Raw genomic sequence first — 25,563 nt, forward strand, 5'->3', positions numbered from 1 at the left:
AGCCCCCCCCCCCCCCCCCCTCCACTCTCTGATCAGCCTGTGAGAGGCAGGGTCACTCATAGCAGGAGTGCAGGAAATGAAGATACGGGTGAGGGCTCCATGGACCACAGTGGAGAGGAAGCCAAATTTCTGGGGAAAAAAAGACGACATTTTGGATATCCAGGAGTGGAAGGAAATTTTACAGCTATGTTACATAATTGCAGCTGAAATCTTAAGGTCATTGAACATCTTCCAACATAATCTGCTGACTTTAATTTTGGAAAAAAGTTCTAAAGAAGGTTTCAGATGTTCTCCACATTATTTCAGCAAAAGTTTGACAGTATTTTTTTTAAATATCAGATTGACGGGCATTATTTTTTTGACTGCCAACATTTGCTTCTTATTTTGTTCATATGCTCTTCGTTGCATAACACATTGGATCTTAAGGTGTTCAAAATGTATGCCTCGCCCATGAGGTATTATCTTTCGATTCCACACTTGTTTGAGACAGCCATAGTTCAACAATACAGACTGAGATTGCTCCAAATAGGAGAGTTTTACCACACAGCTGTAATTACATTTTTTTGTCGAATTCACCAGTGGAATAACATCTTTTCAACTATTTTTCAGGGTTTAGCTTTGAGAGGCAGCTCAAAGCAATTTTTAAATCAACCTTTCAAATCAAATGTCAATTCTCGTAATTACTTTTAGAAATAATATACTCCAAAGCACAAAATCATGCAGTAAAAGGGATTAAAAATGTTATGCTTCAATTTTTGAAAAAACAAAGATAACTTATCGTAACTTTTTAGCAGCAGGGATCTTTGAAATGATTTATGATGCCTTCTGACCCAAGAGACTCAGTTTAATTCCAGCACGGAATGCGAATTCAATTTTGTCCTCCTATCTAGTTCACTGTTGATGGGTTTATTTAATTGATTCTGCATTTTACACATTGGGGTGTGAGGAAATGACAAGGATCAATTGATTTTAAAATGTAATTATTTCTTGAAGGTTTTTGTTATCATGCAGTAAATAGTTCATTTTGATGTACTGAACAAGATTGAGGAGTACATCAAGTTTAAATTTTAAATTGTTTTGTTATCTGCAATGCGTCGTTTTGTCTTGCCAAAGGGGAAACTCCCCACCCACAGTCCATGGGACTCTGGCTCTCTTTCTGACCCTGTCAAAAATAATACCCGATTAAACTTTTATTTAGCCTGTATAATTCCTTAGTTGTACAATAATCAACATGATCTTTGTTTCTTTTCTCTTTTGCTACCACATAGTTAAAATCGTCTCCCAGAAAATCCCAGTTGAGGACCAAAGGCAGTTTTTATCGTCATTTAACGTTAATGTGTGATGTCAATTTTACTTTCAATGTATCATCACAGAGGAGCTTGTCAAGGTTCGCAAAATGCCCCATAACAGAGGCCAGAGGCAAAATTGATATCAAACGAACTTCTTTGTCTTTTGCACCTCGGGTTAATGCTAATAATTCTCCAAATCCACAAGCTGTGCAAATTGGAGGGGAACCTCAAGGTGGTGGTGATCCAGTGTCTTGGCTTTCCTTGTCCATTTAACAGTGGATATCTTGGATTCTGGGGCACTGTGAACTTAGTCAGGGGGAGAAAACCAATATTGGTCCTGGAGGTAATAAATGTTTCGGATGGAGGGTATGGAATCAGTTGTGCTTTGGATTATGCGAGGTTCATAAATATTTTTGGAGCTGCTTTCAGCAAGACAAGTGGAGAGTAATCTCTGATGCTCCTGACCAGTGCCTTGTAGAGAGTGGAAAGGATTGGTCATGTGACACTCGCATCCAAACACCCAGCCTTCGACCTGCTCGTGGATCTTTTGTGTTTAAGTGCTTGATCCAATGAAATTTCTGGAAAATGGTGATTCCCGGGATGTTGGTCATGGCACTGAGTGTCCAAGATGAAGTGGTTAAACTCTCTTTTGTAAGAAAATGTCACTGCTTGATCCCCTTTTGAGTGATGTTAGTAGCCCAGGCTTGGCGTCATTTAGTTATTGCCTGGTGCAGACACAGAAACAGACGGCTTCCCACACTGAGCGAATTGAGTTGGTAACTGGGCAATTATTAGTAAACTTTCTTACTTCTGCCATGAAGATGGAAGGAAGATCATTGATGAAACAGCTGAAGGTGGATGGGCAACAGGCTCCGGATTAGAGGTATTTACATTATTTGTAGCCCATTCATCATTTTATAACAAACTCGACTCAAATGCTGAACATGTTTAGAGGATAAAAATTATAACAATACACTTCCAACTGAGCATATTGTTACCATTTAAATAAATGCAAATCAATGACTTCACCCTCATTCACAAGCCAACAACATTTTGTGTGACTTCTTCTCGCTAACATTTTAAAGAGCGAAAGGAAATACTCCTTTGTGCTTCAAAATTCCTTTTTGTCTGCTCACATCTCAAACATAAGATTGAGTCACACGTCTCCTACTCCTGCGCCAGAACATAGCACAATCATCAATTCTTTCGTCCGATGATATTAATGCCTGGCCAAAACTTAAACTCATCATAAACAATACTAAAGCTTCTTGGAAACATTAATTCACAGCCTCAGGCCTTTGCAATACCATTCAATACATTATTGAGAGATCAGGGAAGGACAGAAAGAATAGGATCTTGGGACTCGGATATGTCGACTGTGATGAACTAAGCTTTCCGTTATATAAAAGAAGATTGAGCAAGTGGAATAATGTAACTTTCAGAGCCTGTGAGAGTAAGGGAACATTTCATTTGGTCTACGAGTGCAGAACGAAAACAAGCCTCATGCAAATGTGGACACAGCAATTATTTCCGTTACAATGTTTTTAGGTAGGTGCAACACAGTTCATAGCAAATTAAATTAGTCATTATCAATTAATTTTCATGAAACACTGTTCATAAATGTGCCCATCTACTGCAGTTTCTCAGCTAAATCTCTAATTGCGGTTCAGGAGAAACGCTGATTTGTTGCTGAGCTTTGCCTCACTGGAGAATGGATACACATCGAAACATAAACATTGAGAGAGATTTGAGAGCATTAATTTATAAATCAGATCTGATGCTGCACTGAATTTACAATTCCTGCTGCGTCGGAAGAAAATGGTAGAAAGCAGCTCCTTCTCAGAGTAATCAGGGTCAGGTCCTGTCGGGGATATTAACTCAAAGATGGAGAGTTTGAGATTCACTTAATGTTGGTGTTAGGTACCAGCAGAGGGATAGGATAGCAAATTTACTAATAGTTCCCAGGTACTGCGCATATTGCCACTCGCTCTTTTTGGCCCACTTTTGTAATAGGTAATATCGGGGTGATATACGGACTTTGGGCTTTCACCAGCACCTTTGCTGCGAGAGTGAGTCCATGACTTCTTTGGCTTCAGTCGCTACATGATACTGTTCAATGCATAGCAATAGCAGATTCTTTTTTTAAAGCAGCTTTATGCTCCAAAGCTCTGTGGAGCATCCCCAAGTGATTTTTATGTGCTGCCCATCGACTTGCTGGCATGTATTAAAACCCAAGGGAGAAGGTAGAGGTTCCTCTACTGGTGGTGGGTGCTTCTTCAAAAATTGATTTCCAAATCTTAGATTTTAACAAAAATTCTCCCTTCCCTCTTGCTAAAGAATTCTATTTGCACTTCTTGTCTCAATACAAGTAGGGTCATAGGATCACAAGCCTGAGTCTCTTTGACCAATCGCTTGATCGTCGTTCCCATATCTTTATGTTTCACCAGCGGTTTTACGGCCACTGGCAAATGGGGTACTATGTCTCGCAATCGGAGTCTTCCTTTCTGTTCTTTCAGCTCTACCAGGACCCCCAATCCTTTGGGCCCAAAGTACACTTGGTTTTGCCTTCAGCTCTTCTTTACTTTTTGAATGAGGGTGTACAGTTTGATCATTGTGTGGGTCAGATTGTATCAATATCAGGCCAAGAAATGGAACTGCTTCTTTTCTTGGCTGGTATTAATCAAATACCACAGATTTTGAATATATAGGTCGGCCCGTCCTATTAATGTGTCATTCCGTTTCTGGACTTGCCAATCATTGGGATTACTATCCAGCGGTCAGCAGTACAACGTGGGCCCTTTATTTTCCTTTTCTAGCCCATTCATTAACTTTTACATTTGTGGAAGCTCCAGGTATTTACCTTCTTCCATACAGTAGTTTTATCCCTAATTTAGAAAGAGTCTGTCAGCCAAGCAGGGAAAGAGAAGCTGTTTTAGATATCATGAAGGTGTCCGTTCAAAGCTTATCCTCCACCTGTATAGGGGCTGTTTTAGAGAATGGCTCCATCATGAAAATACCAACTATTTAGATGGCTTCAACAGTTCTGCCACTAGAGAGGATATCTGCAGGGGCGGTTAACAATGTGGCACTGGTATCGATCAGAAAATTCAAATAACTAAAAGGCCCTTCATTGCGTTTGGGACAAAGACACTTTTTTCCTTTATTTGCCCCGTGTTCCAGTTTTACATTTGTAATCAAATAATTTACACGCGATTATAGTGCACGTTTCAGATTTTATTCAAGAATGCTTGTATACATTTTGGTTTGTCCATGTAGAAATACACAACTTTTTATACATAGTTCCCCCATTTCAGGGAATCAGAATATTTGGAACATTTGGCTTCACAGGTGTTTGTCAGAGAACATACACAACATCACATACAACCCTGAGATTCTTTTCCCCTGTGGGGACGGCAGAATCACCACTAATTGGTATTGCAAAAAAGTAAACTGCACACAGCATAAACATGTAATCAAACAAAGAACTGTAAACAGATAATGAATGTAAACAAACTGACTGTGCAATACAGAGAGAACAAAAGGAAAACCAATAAAGTGCACAAGTAAGAGTCTCTGATTGAATTTGTTGTTGAGGCGTCTGATGGTGGAGGGGTAGCAGCTGTTCCTGAATCTGGTGGTGTGAGTCTTGGGGCACCTAGACCTCTTTCCTGCGGGCTTCAATGGTGCAGGTATAAAAGAGCTAGGCTTGCTCTAACCCTTTGATCATCTTTGGAGTCTGTAGTTGCCATTTTTCAACATGAGTGTTGTGACTTCAATCAATAAACTAGTCGCTTGGAGGCTAAATGAGGTGTTTGTCTGCGACACATTTCAATTATTTGCAATACAAGTTCAGTTGTATTTAAATCATTTATTTTAACACAGAAAACTTGTATCCATCTTCTTTAAAGTTCTCTGAAATGTCTGGAAATAACGTTCTACGATAACAATCCGCAATAACGTGACATGTAACATCCTAAGATCTGTGTAACATTCTAATGTCTGTGTAACGGCCAACAGAAATTATCAGCACCGAGCTCACCCTCCTCGGATAGCCCCAAATGACCACATGGGCTAAGGAGCTTACTTTTCAACGTGCACAAACCCCTGCGCATGCTTATTGCAGAACGCACTGGCCCTGGCTTCAACCGCTTGCTGACTGGGTTGAGCCGAGGGGGCATGCATCAACCCAGTTCATGGCGCCTGCGGACATGCGGCCCTGGGTGAACTGGCTGTTGCTGGAGCCGAGCCAATCGCGTATGTGTGGCTATGGGAAGAGGACCACAGATCCCGGGGCACCGCCGATGCCTGCAGCCAAACCACAGGTAAAGAACAAGCCGTTGGCTCTTACAACAAGCAACAGACTTGTAATAATGAGAGTCAAAGAAGCCATTATGAGGCTGAAAAACAAGTACAAAACAGGAAGAGGCATTACCCAAACCTTAAGATTACCAAAATCAACTGTTTAGAACATCATTAAGAAGAACATACTGGTGGAGGCCAAGGAAGACCTTCACTCCCAATGAAAGAAGAATACTTACCAAAATGAAGAAAAATTCGCAAACGCCTGTCCAACAGATCAGAAACATTCTTAAGGAGGCAGGTGTGGATGTGTTAATGACTATTGTCCACAAAAGAGTTCATGAACAGAAATACAGAGGCTACACTGCAAGATGCAAGCCATTAGTTAGCCACAGAAAGGATGGCTAGATTACAGTTTGCCAAAAAGTATTTAAAAGAGACTGCAGAGTTCTAGAAAAAGGTCTTGTGGACAGATGAGACCAAGATTAACCTGCATCAGAACGATGGCAAGAACAAAGCAAGAGTGAAGGTGCCAAAACCTGGCAGATGCAATATAATGTGGACGAGGTTATCCACTTTGGAGGTAAGAACAGGAAAGAGGACTATTATCTAAATGGTATCTGTTTAGGAAAAGTGAGATGCAGAGAGACTTGGGTGTTGCAGTGCATCAGTCATCAGGTGTGCATGTGTAGTAGGCGGTGAGGAAGGCCATGTTGGCATTCATAGCAAGAGGATTTGAGTACAGGAGTACAGAGATCCTGCTACAGCTGTATAGGGCCTTGGTGAGACCACATCTGGAGTACTGAGGAAGGACATCTTCACGATGGAGGGGACACAGATTCATTAGACTGATACCAGGGATGGAAGGACTTGCATATGAAGAAAGGTTGGATAGACTAGGCTTGTATTCTCCGGAATTTAAAAGATTGAGGGGGATCTTACAGAAACATATAAAATTCTTAAGAGATTAGACAGACAAGACGCAGGTAGGTTGTTTCCAATGCTGGGAAAAACCAGAACCAGGGGTCACAATTTAAGGATAAGGGGAAAGTTTTTTAGGACTGAGATGAGGAAAAAATTTTTCTCTCAGAGGGTGGTAGATCTGTGGAATTCTTTGCCACAGGAAGTAGTTGAGGCCAGTTCCTTGTCAATATTTAAGAGTAGGTTATATTTTCCCCTTGTGGCTAAGAGGGTCAAGGCAGGAACAGGGTACTGATCAGCCATGATCATATTGAATGGCGGTGTGGCCTTGAAGAACCAATGGCCTTCTGCTGCACCTATTTTTCTATGTTTCTACTGCAGGTTCCATGAATATAGCTCAGAAAAATTCCAATGAACATTGAAAATGTCAGGCAGGAAAACACCACCTGGTCAATCAAGTTGATCTCATACAGTGGTGTTAGCACATCAACTGAGCACTGAAGCCAACAAGAGCACAATTTATTTCCTCTATATTTTAACATAGAAGAATATATTCAAATTATATTCAAATGATGGGATTAAATTTGTAGTGATCTCCTCTATGTGTTTATGTTAGAACTGATGAGTTGGACTAGATGCTATCTCTCTCTGCAGTCCCAAGACTCTTTTCTCTTTCACTTTTTATTTCTTCTCTTTATACCTATAAAGTTTTTATTTTTTCAATTTTTTTTTCCTGAGGGGGGTGGTTGGGTGGGAGGGAGGGGATTTTGGGGCAGGGTGTATGTAATCAATTTATTCTTTTTGGTATCTGTAGTATTATAATTGTAGTTACTGCATGAATGGAATATTAAATTTTTTTTTTAAATAGCACAATTAAAATCAAAGCATCAGATGGCAAACTATTAATTCTGGATAATTCGAGAGCAATGAAGTCCTTTGGGTACAGCAGACATTGAAAAGTAATTTAAAATACTACAGTTAAACAAATGTTCATTTAATTCAACAATAAACTCGAGAAATTTGCAAAATCAATATTTGCAAAACATTTTATTCAATCTTTTGTGATGCAAAAATCGGGGAAACCAAATATAAAAATAATTTTCACTGAACAGAAGTTCCATTAATTTGAAACACACAATGAAAAATTCATGCCTGGTTGGTGCCCATTGGTTCATGAAATTAAACTGAAACAGGGTAGGTTAATGTTGCAGTGACCTTTATACGCAGTGGATTCAAGAACATAGATTATCAGAACAAGTAAATTAGACGAGATTTGGTAATATATCAGTGAGGTACAATGATCTCAGCCAAGTTCTGGGACCAGCTTAACTACAATAATGATACAGAGCTATGGAGTTGTTTGCAAAAGATTAGAAACCACCAAAACAATAATTGCATAACATGCGAAGGAGATTAGAGAGCAGGCTGATTTATCATAAGGGTTCATTAGCGACCACCCAGGAACAATGACCCAACTTAGGTCACAGTTCAATTACATTGTTTGTTTGAAAGCAAATCAAACAATAACTTCAATTACAGTTCAGCCATATTTTGTCACAATATTATTTAAGACTTATTCTAATTTTCTCTTTGGAAGGATTGGAAGTCGTCATGTGTCCCAGCCCCCCAGGCTTTACAATTCTTTACAATGTCCCCTTTTCCCTTTCTGCCCACTTTTCCTCACCATCCCCTTAGATCATTCCACTGCTCACTGGGGGGGGGGGAGGGGGAAATGGGGGGGAAGGGTGCAGCAGCGTCCACTTTGGGAATCACTGATCTAACTGAAGCATGCAAGATTCTGAGACAGTTTGACAAGGTAGATGCTGTATCTTCTGCCGTATGAGTCTCTATTCAGGAAAGAGGCACGCCCTTATATTTTGAATTGTAATGTAAAGAAGTTGCTTCATTCAGACATTTGTGAACCTTTGGAAAGTTCTAACCTGAAAGGTCAGAGATGACAAAGACCTTTTAGATACAAAGAGCATCAACAACTATGGGAAAATGGTGGGAAAATGAATGAGGCAGAAGATCTTAGTGAAAATCAAAGCAGGTTTAACAGGGCAAGAGCCCAGTTCCTGCTTTTTTATTTCTCCCCTGGGAGACATGCATGTTAACCCATTGATTAATGCAGCAAAATCAAATGTTAACCAGTGATTGTTCCTAAAATTTCAAAACGCCACTCACTGGTGGAATGCACTCCATCTTGTATGCAGTTTAAAACTTGCCATCTATTAGACTACAAATTTTCCAGCTATTCCCCAAAATCTCAGAATGCTGCAAAGATTCAGTGAAACAGGTCTGACTTCAAGCCAAGGGTTATCATTCATAGTGATGGAGTTCTTCATTTTTCACTGGTTTGCAATTTGTCCAGAGCAGCCACAGCTCACGTCAGATCAAAGCTGGGTGGACACTTTCTAGTGCAACGCCTTCACAGCGCCAACGACTGGGACCAGACCCGGATTCAAATCCAGTGCCGTCTGTAAGGAGCTTGTATGTTCTCCCAGTGTCTGTGTGGGTTTTCTCCAGGGCTCCAGCTCCCTCCCACCATTCAAAGCATACCGAGGGTGTAGGTTAATGGGGCGTAAATTGCAAGGCACAGACTCGTGGGCTGAAATGGCCTATAACCATGTCGTATGTCTAAATTTAAAATTTACATTTAATGCTACTGAGTTTTACTATATACTTCCTTCCCCTTGCCATGTCAGGGCGTGGCTATCACAAATTCCCCACCATTAACATCTGCTTTTGAGAATGAAAATGGGGAACTCTTACCAATTCAGCAAGATTAAGGAGACATCTTAAATCATTCATACACATTTTTTGTTTTACCATTTTCAATTCATATAGATAAAGACAGGATGTCAATGGAGGAGTAAATTAACTGATGGTCAATTGTTATCAACTATAATTACTATCAACTTGCCACATCTTTTTTTTCCCCATGCAGATGGAAACTGTTATCGCCTTATTGAACGCAATCCTTCAATTTCCAACCCAGAAGAATATGCAGGAAACAATCGTTTCAAAAACAAAAATACAGTTGCTTAACGTGAGCGTAGAAGTCACACTGCTCAATTTACATTCTTAATTTATGCATCATTTCGAGCATCACTTTGTTGTACCTTCACAAAACGAAGACCATCTGGGCTGGATCTGAAGAACTTGCTGATATTTTTGTTGACCGTTGCAGTTGAACAGAATACAGGCGGTGTTTACTTCTTCAACTCGGAACAAATACATCCTGACAATTATTCAAAAACCCTGTGATTTCTACCGTGCAGTTTTCCAGAGAGCCACAACGGACTTCTTGATCATTAATTTTGCAAATTCTAAAATAACTATACAAATAAAATTGTTATTAAGCCGCAAGTGTTTATCTATGTTAACATGGTGAAAAACTTTTTTTTTAAAATCACATACTAAGCTTTACTTAGAATACATTTTAATGTTCATGAAAACAAATCACGCTTCTCTGGAAATAATATATTCCACATTGCATTCAGAAACCATCAGCAGATCATTCCTCTCTAAGGTGTAATTATGTTTTTTTTTTATCTGGAAAGGCCACCTTAGCACAAGGTTTTGCATTTAACAAAATGTGGCAATTTTGCCAGTGAACCATAAATTGACCATTACCATAAAAAGAACTCTGAAATCAAAAACCACGTGCTCCATAAAAAAAACCCTAATTTCATGCTTTCAAGCCACATACCATCCTAGAGAATGCAGGGAATTTTTCTGACATCGCTTCTTTGCTTTCGGTCTAATCTATTGAACAGAATTTATGGCATCGATGGACGGAAAACTACAATTATCGATCAATAAAATCATTTGAATTATCTGATACAATTTACAGGCATAAGAGAATGCAGATGCTGGAACCTTGAGAAAACATGTCAGCATTTACTCACCCCCCCCCCCCCCCCCCACCCACCCACACAGATGCTGCTGTTCCTTCAGCAGTTTGTTTTGCTCAAAATATTTGCAAACAGGTAAGTAACAGATTTTAGTGAAAACTCAGTGCTGGAGAAACTCAGCTGGTCAGTGTCCCTTATATAGCAAAGATTAAAAAAAATACATCACCAGCGACTTGGGATTGAGCCCCTCATCAAGGCATTGTGTTTTTACTTCAACCACGGTGTCCACAGACTTTGGTGTTTTTATTACTAGTAACAGATTTTAACTGATTTTCTTTTAAGAAATAATCCTTTGATTTGAGGAGGCATTCACAGAAATTGCCTTTCATTCTAGCTGCTTTATGTATAACCAAGCAGGCGTCTCAACACAAACGAGGGCTTTTCTGAGAGAAAATTGATGGTGTGGAATTAGATCCTTCTCCCCACACACACACACACACACACACACACACACACACGGATTCACTCACTCACTCATTAAAATGTCACTGTCATTTTGAGGTCCTTGTCAATATATCTTAGCTGGTCCACAATATTTTCAACACTAACTGATTCACCTTATATTATTTTAAGCTTGGTCTGTGATTGAAACTCCACATTGTTCAAACTGCTGTTCAAACTTTGGAAAAAAATTTTCTCCATGATCTGATTAGTTTCTCCCATTTCATACCCTGCCCATTACATAAATTAATTCCAGAATTGTCAGCTTCTTTTTCCTAAAAATTATTATATTTCTTCCCTTACTAACATGCTTTTGTTAGGTTCCAGATTAATACCCGCTCATGCAATCAGTTGGATTACAGAAGTTATAGATGGTGGGAACTATTTGAAAAGTAATGACAAGACTTCCATGAGGGTCAAGAAGGGGAAGTATAGTACGTATACTAAAGTAGTCATGTTTAATACATTGCGCATATTTCTTTCAGGCAATGACTGCTTGAATTCTGTGACTCATAGACATCACCAGGTGCTCAGTCTATTCTCTGGAGATGCTCGGCCAGGTCTCTACTGCAGCCATCTTCAACTCCTGCTTGTTTCAGGACTTGTCCCTGTACATTTTCTCTTCAGCATATGGACGGAATGCTCAATTGGATTTAGATCGGGTAACTGACGCGGCCATTCAAGAATATTCCAGTTTTTAGCTTTGAACAATTCTTTTGTTGTTTTAGCAGTATGTTTGAGATCATTATCTTGCTGTAGGGTGAATTGCCATCCAATGAGTTTGGAGGCATTTGCTCGAACTTGAGCAGATAAGAATTCATTTTGCTTCTGCCATTAGCAGTTACATCATCAATGAAGTGCTCCAGTATCTGTGGCAGCCACACACACCCAATATCATGTTTCATAGATGAGGTGGTATACTTTGGATCTTGGGCATTTCCTTTACACCTTCAGTCTTGCTTGGTTCTTGCCATCACTCTGATGCAGGTTAATCTTGGTCTCATCTGTCCACAAGACCTTTTTCTAGAACTCTGCAGTCTCTTTTAAATACTTCTTGGCAAATTGTAATCTGGCCATCCTTTCTGTGGCTAACTAATGGCTTGCATCTTGCAGTGTAGCCTCTGTATTTCTGTTCATGAAGTCTTTTGTGGACACTATTCATTGACACATCGACACCTGCCTCCTGAAGAGTGTTTCTGATTTGTCGGACAGGCATTTCGGCGATTTTTCTTCATTATGATGAGAATTATTCTGCTCTCAGAAGAGGAGATCTTTATTGCCCTACCAGTCCCTTTGCAATTACTGAGCTCTCCAGAACACTCTTTCTTCTTAATGATGTTCCAAACAGTGGTAATCCTAAAGTTTGGGCGATGTCCTTTACAGTTTAATTCTTGATTTTCATCCTCATATTTGTCATTCATTTGTACAACTCCGGTCCTCATGTTGAAGTATGGCAACTACAGACTCCAAATGTGATCAAAAGCTTAGAAGCAAGCCAAGCTCTCTTATACTATGTATAAGAAGGGCTGTAATTTCTACATGGTCAAACCAAAATGTATACAAATAACCTTGAATAAACTCTAGAACTTGCACTTTAATGACATGTGAATTATTTGATTATAAATGTAAAACTGTGGAACACTGGGGCAAATAAAAGAAAAATGTGCCTTTATCCCAAACATCAAGGAGGGCATAGCATATCCATTGGGATGAGAGTAAAACAGGAAAGGGAGTATTAAGAGTAGTTCTAACATTCATCTCAGTAATGTCAAGTCAAGTTGAAGCAAAATATGACAACCTAGCAATGAAACATCCAGACATTACCTGCCCTCAGTTGTTCCTTGTTGCTATTAATGATCTTGCTCAGAGCACATCTGATCTCTGCATTCAGAATATTTTGGTACCAGAGCTATCTCTAGCCTTGTAAAATCATAATACTTCCCAAGTAGAAGAACTATAAAGGCCAAAGCAATGATCAAAATCCTATCTGGCACCTTCTGCAGATTTCTATCTAATGTTCTCTTACCAATTGAACTTAACAGGTTGCCCCCATTTCAGTCCAAAGTTGCCATCCAAAAAGGTTCCTCTGCATTTTCTCTTTTCTTAGGTTTAGGGCCCACAATCAGCCTGGCCACGGAAGAGACAGAAAAGAAACAAGTTCACTGGACCAACTCCTGAACATGAATTAGCTGGTATACTGGCATGGTTGAAAAATTAGACCACTAAATGTAATGCCTGACTGCAAGATTCTTTGTTCAGCACAGCTCTTAACACAAAGCAATACAAGATACTGCTTGTTCACATTGTCTTGAACAATAAGTGAAATGAGAAATTAATCCAAGTTCTTTCTTTTCAAACTTGAACATAACTATTACTTTCAACATAAGTCTTTACTCAAACAAGAAAGAACAAAGTATTGTACTGTTCACAGACACCAATTTGATCAACAAATGAACATGACTTGAACATAACTATTACTTTCAACATAAGTCTTTACTCGAACAAGAAAGAACAAAGTATTGTACTGTTCACAGACACCAATTTGATCAACAAATGAACATGACTTGAACATAACTATTACTTTCAACATAAGTCTTTACTCGAACAAGAAAGAACAAAGTATTGTATTGTTCACAGACACCAATTTGATCAACAAATGAACATGAACAGCATAAATAACTTGGTGACAGCGATAAAATATTGCTAATTCAGCCTATTTTACAAGCTCCAGTGGCAATGCACAATTTCACAACGCTTGGTGTGAGGTGAAAGAGATTTGCTAAATGACATGATGGTTGAGTGATAACCTTACAATCTCCCAGAAGTTAATGAGGAATGCGTATCTGATCTTTATTGAAGACAGCAAATACATACTAGTATAATTAACTATGAGGCACCAGTTCAGCCTCCGTTTTATGAATTAAATAGATTCAAAGTTTGCACTCTCTAAACCCATGGTTCTCAACCTTTTTCTTTCCACTCACATACCACTTTAAGTAATCCCTATGCCATAGGTGCTCTGTGATTAGTAAGGGATTGCTTAAGGTGGTATGTGGGTGGAAAGAAAAAAGTTTGAAAACCACTGTTTTAATAGCACCTCACTGACTCGTTATGTGCATGGTTTCATAACTCCAAAGGAAATGGGCCAATGACAATTTTTTCAAGCCAAATCTTTCAGTAACAATTGGGTGTAGAGCAGTGATTCTCAACCTTCCCTTCCCACTCACATCCCACCTTAAGCAATCACAGAGCACCGACGGCATAGGAATTACTTAAAGTGGGATGTGAGTGGAAAGAAAAAGGTGGAGAACCACAGTAATTTTTAACCTTTGTTCATTACTTGCAATGACCAATTCAAATTAATGCTGGACTGATGCTTGCAGATTCTTTTCCAGTCTGATCAGTGCATTCTTCCAACATGAACCCACACATTTACTGATCAGGTAGATCAGTGTAACCAGTAATGGCTTGAGAGCTTGGCTAAATTACCTTTGAATGGGAAGAGAAGATACGAATTGTCAGTACGAATTGGAAGCAACATCTCCTCCTCACTGATTAATCAACACAGGCGCACCCCAAGGATGCGTGCTTAGCCCACTGCTCCAGTTGTTACACACCCACGACTGTGTAGCCCAGGCATAATTCCAATGCCATCGACAAGTTTGCCGACAACATCACAGTTGTTGGCAGAATCACAGACAGCCATGAGGAAGTGTACAGGAGGGAGATAGATCAGCTTGTCGAGTGGCGTCACATCAACGATCTTGCACTCAACGTTAGCAAAACCACGGAGATGATTGTGGACTTCAGGAGGAAGAGAGGGGAACACAACCCAGTCCTCATCGAGGGCTCAGTAGTGGAGAGGGTCAAGAACTTTAAATTCCTGGGTGTCAACATCTCAGAGGATCTGTCCTGGAGCCTCCAAGTTGGTACAAGCACAAAGAGACTCTAATAGCTCAGTGGTTAGAGCATTGGTCTTGTAAACCAGGGGTCATGAGTTCAGCCCTCACTGGGGCCACATTTCTCTGAGGGGTGCTGGACAAAGTGGCGATTCTCTGTTTTCCTTACGGTAGTCAAAGTTAAAGAATTTCATTTATGTCACATTCTAGATGTGGTGACAATAATGGAACCTTTCCCACCAGCGGCTATACTTTGTGAGGTGTCTGGGGAGATTTGGTTTATCACCAAAGACTCTCATAAACCTCTACAGGTGAACCGTGGAGAGCATTCTGGCTGGTTGCATCAATGCCCGGTCTGAAGGTGCCAACTCTCAGGACAAGAATAAACTCCAAGAGGGTTGTTAACTTGGCCTGTGACATCACAGGCACCAGACTTCACTCTATCGAGGATTTTTAAGGCAGTGTCTTTAAGAACAGCTTCTATTCTCAAGGACCCCTTCCAACCAGGCCATGCCCGCTTCACTCTGCTACCATTGGAAAGGAGGTATAGGAGCCTAAAGATGAGCAGGTCAGCAGTGCACAGACAGCTTCTTCCCCTCTAACAGATTCCTAAATGATCAATCCATTTTTCAAAAAGGGCTCAAGCCGAAATGTTGGTTTTGTATCTTTGTATTTGTAATGTAAACTACACTGTTGGACATGCTGAGTTATTCCAGTATTGTGTGTGTTATTACTAAGATATGAAGTATTGCTGAGTAGTACCAGTGTTTAGATAAATTGGATGGAATACATATTACCATAAATACTCATCGAATAGTTGAAATTTGGGGACAAATTTTTCAGAACAAATTTGGGGGGTGGGGGGTTGACTTTTACACAGATCGTACTTCTGACCCCGGTAAGTACCTTTGTCGTTCAAGGCATCAGGAGCTCGGATGGCCAGAACCGAATGGTAATCGAGTGGCAAGTCTGGGTTCAGAGAATCAGGACTTCAGATGGGTGGGTGGCCGAGCTGAGGATCTGTGGTCAGGCCATTGGGAACTCTGGTACGTTGATAGCCGGGGAAAGCATCTGCAGTTGAGATGTCGGGAGCTCCAGTGGGCAGGTGGCCAGGGTGAGGTTCCGTGGTCAGTGAATCACGAGCTCTGGTGGGTGGGCAGACAGGATGTTGGATGGGAGGGTCCTGAGGTGAGCATTAGGGATCAGGGCGCTAGGATCTAGGGTGGGTGGGTGGCTAAGGTGAGGATCCGTAGTCAGGGCGTCGGGAGCTCAGATGGGCAGGCGGCCGAGGCGAGAGTTTGCAACTAGGGGGGGTCAGGAGCTCGGATGGGGGGTGGGGGGCAGCCGAGACGAATGTTCTCAGTCGGGGCTTTGGGAGCTCGGATGGGCGGGCAGCTGGGGTGAGAATCCACAGTTCGGGTGCCAGATACTTGGATGGGTGTGCAGCTGAGGCGAGGATTCATGGTCAGGGCGTTGGGAGCTTGGATAGGTTGGTGACTAAGATAAAGGTTCGCAGTGGGTGGTCAGGGTGTTGGGAAATGGGATGCACAGGTGGTCAGGACCAAAAATAGGGGGTCGACTTTTACATAAGATACATGGAAAATAAGGAGGGGGGGGTGACTTTTACACGAATATATACGGTAATCAAAGCATATGCTTGGTACTGTAAGCAAGATTAGCAAAACAATCAAATTTTAAAATTTGTTCATGGACTTCGTAAACAGTTAAATATTTAACTTTTGCTGGCAGCTTACTTCACGTCAACAGCTACGAACTGGTGAATGTCTTAAAAAGCTGTCGCACTCATATGTGGAACACAACGATGTGCTGGCATTTTCTTGTGCAGAGATCCGATAGAACAAAACAGGGCCTGGAATAATGCTGTGTTCCGAAATAGAAGCTGAACAAATTATTTCTAAGGAAACGTCAACAGAGCAAATCCTGGTCACGATGATCCTTGCTACTCAGCTACTAATCAAATAACGAAAAGGTTCTTAATTATATGGCATTTCATTATTTTATCTCTAGCAACAAATGTTTCATATGTGGAGGAAGGAAAGTAGCTAACAGAGTATTTGTGAGTTGGTCTTGTATATCGTCTGCATAGTTCAAGATGCTCAACCTATAAGTTGCATCTATTATGAAGAACTGCCAGTTATATTTCAAAACACTCCAGAAATCTTTTAATCATTCACAAGACAGCAACAGGGAGGAACTGTTTATAAAAGTATCCGTGCTTTTAAAAACAAATGAGGTGTACCATTTCGTCCGTGAAATACATGCCATTAATCTGTTTTAGACATTCATCAGTTGAGAATGTTTTTTTTTCCTCAAACCTCATGTTGAACAGATGGCAAATGATTCATTCAGTTTATCCAATAAATATGAACAGGTAAATGACAGAAGTAATATTAGTTTGCCAACCTTTCCATTCTCAAAGATTTCACTATTACATTAAAGAATTGCATCAATCAGGTTACTCGTGGCTAATTACCGTGTTGCTGTGGACATTACTGTTTCATGGAATTCACCAAAAGAGAAACATTCCTGAAGAATTGGTAAAGACATTATCTTCATTTCAAACACTGCCCATCACACACCGTAGACGAGTGCTAAAATCCAAAAAATGGGAATCATCACATTTTCTGGAAAGTTTGACACATTAATCTATCTGCCAAAAACAGACCAATATTTGAAGGTCAACATCAGTCAGGTCAATGCGCTACAATAACTGACAGCTTGAAAAAGAAATCAGCTTAAACAAAACATACTGAAAGGGGTGCAGTGCCTCAACTATCCTGAACACATCAAACAACAATTAAGGATTTAGACAGGAACGTCTGCATATGCCGTGATTCTAGTGCTATACAATTAAGGAGAAGTACATTGAGGGTCTACCACAACGGCTACTATTAAAAAAAGGAATGAATTAAAAGGAGAAATTCAAGCTAAAAGACCAATACCCATATCATCTCTCAGTGGTTTTGTATCCAAAAGGTAGATTATCTGGTACTCACCTTTGTTGAGGAATCCACTCCACATTATGACTGCAGCATAAAATAGATAGTAATTATTCCGTAAAGAATAAAGGTCTAATTTTGACAGCTGTGCTGTTAAAAAAAAATTCAGCAGTTTCTTGCTTGATGATCGATGTCGCCAACCCGGAAATCAGGTGCTCTTTTAAAATCAGGATTGCCTCAGATTTCTCTGGATGCAGGATGAGTCACGGCTCTTTTAAAACCTTGTCAACTGTCTGAGGTTAAAAATGGGCATTTCACAGTCATTTTGAAAAGGAAGCTATGTAATTTCAGCAATGTGCTGCGACATGTTACCGTGAAGGGAATGTGCCTCTCAAGAAATCCAAGCAGCAAAACATGTAGAAACAGGCAGTGCAAGTCCCCGTTGGCAGTGAGGATAATCACTTGCTCACTTAATCACATTCTCAAAGACTATAATGTAACAATTCTCAGCAATGGCCAGATCAAGCCACGCAGATGAAGGTTCATCTAAAAACATTGTATTGATGCTAAAAATAGCATATCCCTTTTCAATGATAAACAGCTGAGACAGAAGGAAATCAGTGTTCCACACTTTCATAATTTAACTGGCACTCTGGCAAAGAAGGGATGACAAATGCAAAGCTGATACGTTATTACTGTGAGGGGTGCAGAAAATCAGGATAATTGGCTTTCCTCAGATAAATCAAACTAACAACTGATATTATTAGACATGACAGGTCATCAGAGAAAGAAAATCAAAACAAGGTAAAGGCTCATGGTCAATTAGCGCAAATTGCAGTTCAATTGGTAAATACTTCTGAATGATGCTCTCGTCTTGAATGAGAACTAATATTAACTGAAAATGTTTTAATTGATTGTCCCTTATTTTGCATAAAAGCGGATTCCTTTGCGCCACTTTTCAAAGTCAAAAATTACTTAATTTAGAAAATAATGAAATGATTCTAATAGTTAAAACAAACTGAAGCTTCAAATGCTTGGAGTTGCATTTTATTGTTCTGTGAACATGCTTTCTCTCTCTCTCTCTCTCTCTCTCTCTCTGCTTTCCTAAATGCTTGCCATGGATTGTGTCACTTGTTTGGATATGCAAGTTTAAAAATGCAGATTTTTATACTCACGAGTTCTGCATTTTATTTCCAATATGAAATATTTATGGCCTGGACTTTGCTGGTAAATATTGGCAGTTCTGAACAGAACTGTTTCCATTTACCTGTCTGGAACAATAGCCATCTCCACGCTGTAAAGAACACTGACTTTTGGACATTCCTACACATGAACAGACTCCCATAATATTATCACATTCGAAAGTCTGACAGACACACGTTTGAAACTATGAATGGTCGGACATGTTTCCTCTTTCTCTCCACTTTGTTCTTTCTTATCAACCTTATCACCTTCTGATGCTGATCTTGGGTGGTAACGGTCAACATGTCAAGTGTTTTTTGTATATGTTCTGATTTGTGAACAAAATAAATTTTTGGGCATCTGTAAAAACAGAACCCTTTCATTATGGCAGAGATGGCCTGTAATATACTGAGGCCCCAAACTCACTCAGTGAGTCGTGTATATGTCATTATGTTCCACCACTGTTCTCCCAAGGACTCCCAGCATCATAATTTGTTGCAGTTAAGATTACTTATCCTGCAAACTGATTCCCTGATCTTGTAATTAGTTGGTCCTGGGACAGGATCCCAAAATTTCAACGATTACATGAGGACTGAAGAAATGAGAAGGTGCGCAAAAGGAAAGGCAGCTTTTTTCAAAGTTCATCAATGTTATTAAAATTTCAAATGGTTAATATCTCTTTATTTTTTTCTCATTTGTTATAAATTTAAAATGAGTCTGAAATAAATAAATTTTTAATAGCAAATTCTGGACTGAGAGCTTTAGCATGTCAACCACATGTTCTGGAGCAGGGTTGAACAACTTTGTTGGACAAAGAGGGCCAGACTGATCATCTGAAACCCTCCAGATAATTATTGACATTTGATTACAGACAACCAGATGTAGATGATTTTGATCCTGTCTATGAAGTCACAAGATTTTAATAACATGTTATTTGTAGATTTCAAAGAGCGAGAAAATAATGGCACCCTTATTTAAAATGCAGGGAATTATGAGCGTTGCGCGAGTGTGTATGACATCGTAACTGTTTTAAATCTTTGCACAATTTATTTCAATCATAAAGCCTCAAAACAATTATGAATCGTGATTGAAATGTATTAAAAGGTTTACTGTTTTACAAATTACATTGAACAATAATTAATATAACAATACACTTTTACCAGTGGATGCTTTTTCTTTGCTTCTGAGAAACAATTTTGAGGACATCAAGCTTAATTTTCATAATTGCCAGACTCATTATTGCTTTAAGATTGTTATCTGTGATCCAATTGTACTGTTTTAATTTGCAGAGACTCAGCATGCTTGCAAATTAGTGCACGACCCAAAAGACAAGTAAACGTGGGTCTGTGCCATGGTTGTGGATTATTTTTCAAACCAAAATAGTGGAAACAGAGTTGGCTTCCTTTGTGAGTAGATAGTTCAAGTTGACAACTCAATACTGCAATAAATGCAGTAACTGAAAGTGATTTGAGCAAAGGAAAATCAATGATACAATAATGATAATAATGGTTACCTACACTTACCTCATTATCAAAAAATTATTATCGCTGCAAAGACATAAGATGTGCTTAAAATTCACTATGTGTCAATGCTCTGATAATCCTCAATCCAACAATTCAGAATTCCTGATGATCGCCAGATGGCTTCCCCAATTATGTAAATCACAACTCCCTTTGAAATCACTGCATTTCCTGTCCACCTCTTCACCTTACCATGGCCGAATTTCCTGTGTTCCCTTTAAATGCATCCAATGCTCCCATGAAACTCAATGGGGCACTGTTCCCTACAATCCCTTGAAATCTACAGGATTTGTTGTAATGTGGTGTCATATCTAAAAAAAAATGTGAATTCCAAGCATTTTGAGGGATTAACACAAATAACATGTCAGGAAAGTCCACTAGTTGGGCACCATCCAAGACCCAAACATGACTGGATTAATGGAATTTTACAAATAAAATACATTCATACGTTTTGGATAATGATAGGTCTGGTCCTCAGGTTGAGATTCTAAATTGGAGATAGGCCAAAGAGAAAATGAGAAAGGATCTACAAAGGGCTTGGTTGTTTTCTGACAAGGATGTGCTCGGTAAGCGGAAGACCTTCAAAGGTGAAATTTTGAGAGTACGGAGTTTGTATGTTCTTGTAAGCATCAAAGGAAATGTTAACAGGCTTAAGGAATTTTGGTTTCCAAGGGGTGTTAGGGATCTGTTCAAAAGAGAGGTGTATAGTAGGTATAGGCAAAAAGGCACAAATGAGGTGCTTGAGGAGTGTAACAATGCAGGAAAAAAAACTTTAGAAGGAAATCAGAAAGGCTAAGATAAGGTGAAAGAAAGTCCTAAGGGTTTCTACAAGCATATTAAGACCAAAGGGAAAGTAAGGGACAAAATTAGTTCTCTTGAAGATCAGAGTGTATGGATCTCGAAGAAGGGGGGGACACCTTTAAATGGATTTTTTCCTCAGTATTTACTCAGGAAACTGGTACAGATTTTCAGGAAGTGAATCAAATGAGCAGTAGGGCCATGGGACTTGTATATATTAGAGAGGAGGAGGTGCTTGTTGTCTTAAAGTGAATAAAGGTGGATAAATCCCCAGTGCTTCACGTTATTCCCTCAGACCTGGAAGGAGGCATATATAGTTAAAATGGCCTTAGCCACAGGTGAGGCCAAGGGATGGAAGGGTAGCTCATATTGTTCTGTTGTTTAGAAAAAGGCTCCAAAATAAACCCAGGAAATTATAGACAAAAAGCCTGACATCAATAGTAGGTACATTATTGGAAGGTGTTCGAAGAGATCAGATATACAAGCATTTGGATAGTCAGGGACTGATGAGGGATAGTCATTGTGGCTTTGTGTGTGATAGGTCATGTTTAACAAATTTTATAGAGTTTTTTTCAAGGTGATTTCCAGAAAGTTGAAGGAAAAGCAGTAGATGTGGTCTACCTAGATTTTATTAAGGCCTTTGAAAAGGTTCCACATAAGAGGCTAGTCAGAAAGTTTCCATCAATCAGCCTTCATCGTGAGCTAGTAAATTGGATTTGATGTTGGTTTTATGGATGAAGCCAGAGAGTGGTAGTGGATGATTGTATTACAGGTTAAATTATATATAAATATGTTTCTAAAAGAGATAGGTTGTGGGCATTCAGTGTAGGTCACTTCACAAACAGATACACACTTCACATCTCATTTAAAACGCAAGAGCTTTGCTAAAGCTCCGTGACTTTGCAGAGACAATAGAACTGCTTTTGGAAAGAACTTCAAAAGCAGGTGTAAATGAAAAGTTCAGGCTCAAGTGCTGATAAAGATCTTTCAAAGATTAGGTTTGGAGCCCTGCGAAAAGTTTTGGTTTCTACAAGCAGAGAGAGAGAGAGGAAAGAACAAAGAGGATTCTTCGCTGAGAGAGAGAGAGAGAGAGAGAGAGAGAGAGAGAGAGGTAAGTTCTACAGTAGCAATTGAGGCTGCAAAATGCCGAGCTGGCAGCTTGTTGAAAAACCCCATTTTGAAAGTGAGTTCTGAGTTCAGCCTGTTCAAAACCTTGTGGTTCTTATAAGAGGAAATGGCTGGCTAGAGTGTTTCTCGTGAAATAAGGGAAACAAGAGGAACTCTGCGGTGACCTAGAAGAAGAGGTTATCATTTGGAAAACCCATGATGGGCAAGTTTCTTCGGCAAGACACTGAAGTGATTGAATGGAGGAAATCAGTTTGTGTGTGCGTAACGAGCAACAAATATCACTCGGAAACCAATGAGAACCTTCCTGAGTGGTAACCATTTATCTTTAAGCACCACAGCCTGGTGAAAAATCATATATGTTAAATTCTGTGCACAGTATAAGAATAATACCAGTGAACTTGGAGAAGTGAATGATTGGACTGTGAATCAAAGAACGTTCCTGAACATTTACACATTTACATGTGCACTTAGAATTAGAAGGGGGTTAAGTTAGGTTAAGTTAAGTTAATAGTAATAAGTTAAAGTTTGATCTTATTTTTGTTTAAAGAAAATTAAAAGCAACTTTTGTTTAAGTAACCATTAGTCTTGATGAATTTCTATTGCTGCTGGGTTTTGGAATTATCTGGGCTCGTAACAATTGCATCTCTGACATGACACCTGTGATTAGTGGTGTCCCTCAAGGACACTGGGTCCATTGTTGTTTGTCATCTATATCAATGACCTTGATGATAATATGGTAAATTGAATCAGCAAAGATTGGCAATGCAGTGGACAACAAGGAAGGTTTTTTAAGCTTGCAGAGGGATCTGGGGCAGCTGGAAAAATTAGCTGCAAAATGGGAGATGGAATTTCATGCAGACAAGTGTGAGGTTATGCATTTTGGAAGGATAAACCAAGGTAGGACATACATGGTAAACAGTAGGTGACTGAGGAAAATACAGTAGAGCAGAGGGATATGAGAATATAATTCGTTGAATGTGGCATCACAGGGTCCTAAAGAGAAATGTTGTTCATAAATCAAAGTATTGCGTAAAAGATTAGGATGTTTGGTAAAGTTGTAATATGATATTGGTGAGGCCAAATTTGGAGTATTGTGTGTAATTTTGGTCACTGAACTACAGGAAAGATATCAATAAATTGAAAGCATACAGAGAATATTTAAGAGAATGTTGCTGGGACTTGAGGAACTGAGTTATAGGGAAAGTTTAAACAGGGTAGAACTTTATTCCCCGGAGCACAGAAAGATGAGGGGAGATTTAATAAAGGTATACAAAATTATGAATGGTGTACAGAGTAAATTCAAGTCACCCTTTACTTCTGAGGTTAGAAACCAGAGAAAATAGGTTAAGGTGAAAGGAGGGGGAGGGGAGTTGAGGGGAAAAATTAGGGGGAATTTCTTCACACAGTGAGTGGTGGGAGTATGTGAGCTGAAGTGGTGAATGCAAGCTCAATTTTTAAATTTAAGAAAAATTTGAACACGTACATGGATGGGAGGGGTAAGGAGGGATATGGAATGGATGCAGGTCAGTGGGACTCAGAGGAATTATGGTTTGGCACAGACGAAAAGGACCAAAGGGCCTGTTTTCTGTGCTGTAATGTTCTATGATTCTACATTCTCTGCACGTGAAACAACATTTCCAAATGGTTTTAACTCACTGAAGGCTGAAGTTTCAGAAACAATATTACTCAAAAGTGGTGTATGCTTCCTTGGAAGAAAAAGACTCATCATTTTAGCCTGTTTGAATCTTATAATTGATCTATCTTTCCTTGGGTAGGGATTTTTCAACTTCTGGACACTACTGTGACAAAGGCAAATTCCAAACACAATGTAGTACCTGTTCAGTTGTTCCATTCCTTGGTTGATTTGCACTAGAGTTTTTTTTAAAATATCAATTCTTAATCAGTTATATTTCCAAAGTGTGTTCCTACTGAATGCAGTGTGTGTGCGTGCGCGCGTGTGCGTGTGTGTATACATACATATATATATATATATATATATATATATATACAAACTTGTTGAAAACACACAGAAATACTGGAGGAACTCAGCCAGTCTTCCACCATCAATGGGGATAAAGATAGATTGATGACATTTTGGGCCTGAACCCTTCTTTAAGCAATAAGCAAAGAACAGGAATGCTCAGAAACATGCTGTCTATTGGAGGAGTTCAAACCAACAAAAGGTGTTGATTAGATATGATAAGAGGAGAGGTGAGCATTGATTTTGGATCTGTGAAAGGATACAAATGGAAAAGAGAGAGCGAGAGAGAGAGAGAGGGGGGGATGGACAGACAGACAGAGCTGGGAAAAGGTGATGTTTTATGTAAGTAAGTGAAATCAGTGTTAATGCCATCAGTTGGAAGGTGCCCAGACAGAAAATGAGGTGTTTTTCCTCCAATTTGTGGGTGGTCTTAGTCTGGCAGTGCATGAGAATGGTCTCATGTCAGCAAGGGATTTGAAATGGGTGGCCACTGGGAAATCTGCACTTTTGCAGTGGACAGAGCCGAGGTGCTCAACAAAGCGCTCTCCCAGTCTCTCTGATGTAGAGGAGACCACAATGGAAGCACCAGATGCAGTAGCTGACCCCTGCAGATTCACAAGTGAAATGTTGCTTTACTTGGAAGGATTGTTTGGGGCCCTGAATGGTGGTGTGGGATTAGGCGATGATTGATAGGGAGGGAGGAGTGGACAAGGGAGTCACGGAGTGAGTGGTCCCTGCAAAAGGCAGGGAAAGGAGGAGAGGGCAAGATATGTTTGGTGGTGGATTATGTCAGAGGTGGTGGAAATGGCGGAGGAGAATATGTTGGATATCGAGGCTGGTGGGGTGGTAGGTGAGGACAAGGGGAATCCTGTACTTGTTCCGTGTGGAGGTGGGGGGGGGGAGTTAAGGAAATGTGTGGGTAATGGAGAATATGCGGGTGAAGGCCGAGTTGATGGTGGTAGAGGGGAAGGCACATTCTTTGAAGGAGGAGGACTTCTCTGACAATCTGGCATGGAAATTGTCATCCTAGATGCAGATACTACAGAGACGGAGGACTTGAGAGGATGGAACGGAATCCTTACAGGGAAATAAGGAGTGTAAACTTGTTAAATTGCCTTCACTCAGAATGTTCCTACACTATTGCTTCTCTATTGATAAATCTGAACAATCTGGTTGTTATGCTGAAGCCAAATTACCAGGCAAGTGAATTCAAAGACTATATTAATAA

The 25,563-nt window shown here is 39.8% G+C and overlaps 1 protein-coding gene across 3 annotated transcripts in view; it reads right to left on the reverse strand.

The window, feature by feature from the left end:
* znf385b (zinc finger protein 385B) overlaps positions 1-25,563 on the reverse strand; it is a 339,665-nt gene that overhangs the window by 267,278 nt on the left and 46,824 nt on the right. Inside the window, exon 1 of one of the 3 annotated variants that reach the window (XM_069935861.1) lies at positions 17,784-18,127. The exons of the other annotated variants lie outside the window; for them this stretch is intronic. Coding sequence (XP_069791962.1) covers positions 17,784-17,808 — 25 coding nt within the window. The 5' untranslated portion in view covers positions 17,809-18,127. Of the gene's footprint in view, positions 1-17,783; positions 18,128-25,563 lie in introns of those variants that run through there. 3 annotated transcript variants of the gene reach the window in all.

The sequence above is a fragment of the Narcine bancroftii genome, chromosome 4 (assembly GCF_036971445.1).
Source record: "Narcine bancroftii isolate sNarBan1 chromosome 4, sNarBan1.hap1, whole genome shotgun sequence".
In the NCBI taxonomy this organism is placed as follows: domain Eukaryota; kingdom Metazoa; phylum Chordata; class Chondrichthyes; order Torpediniformes; family Narcinidae; genus Narcine; species Narcine bancroftii.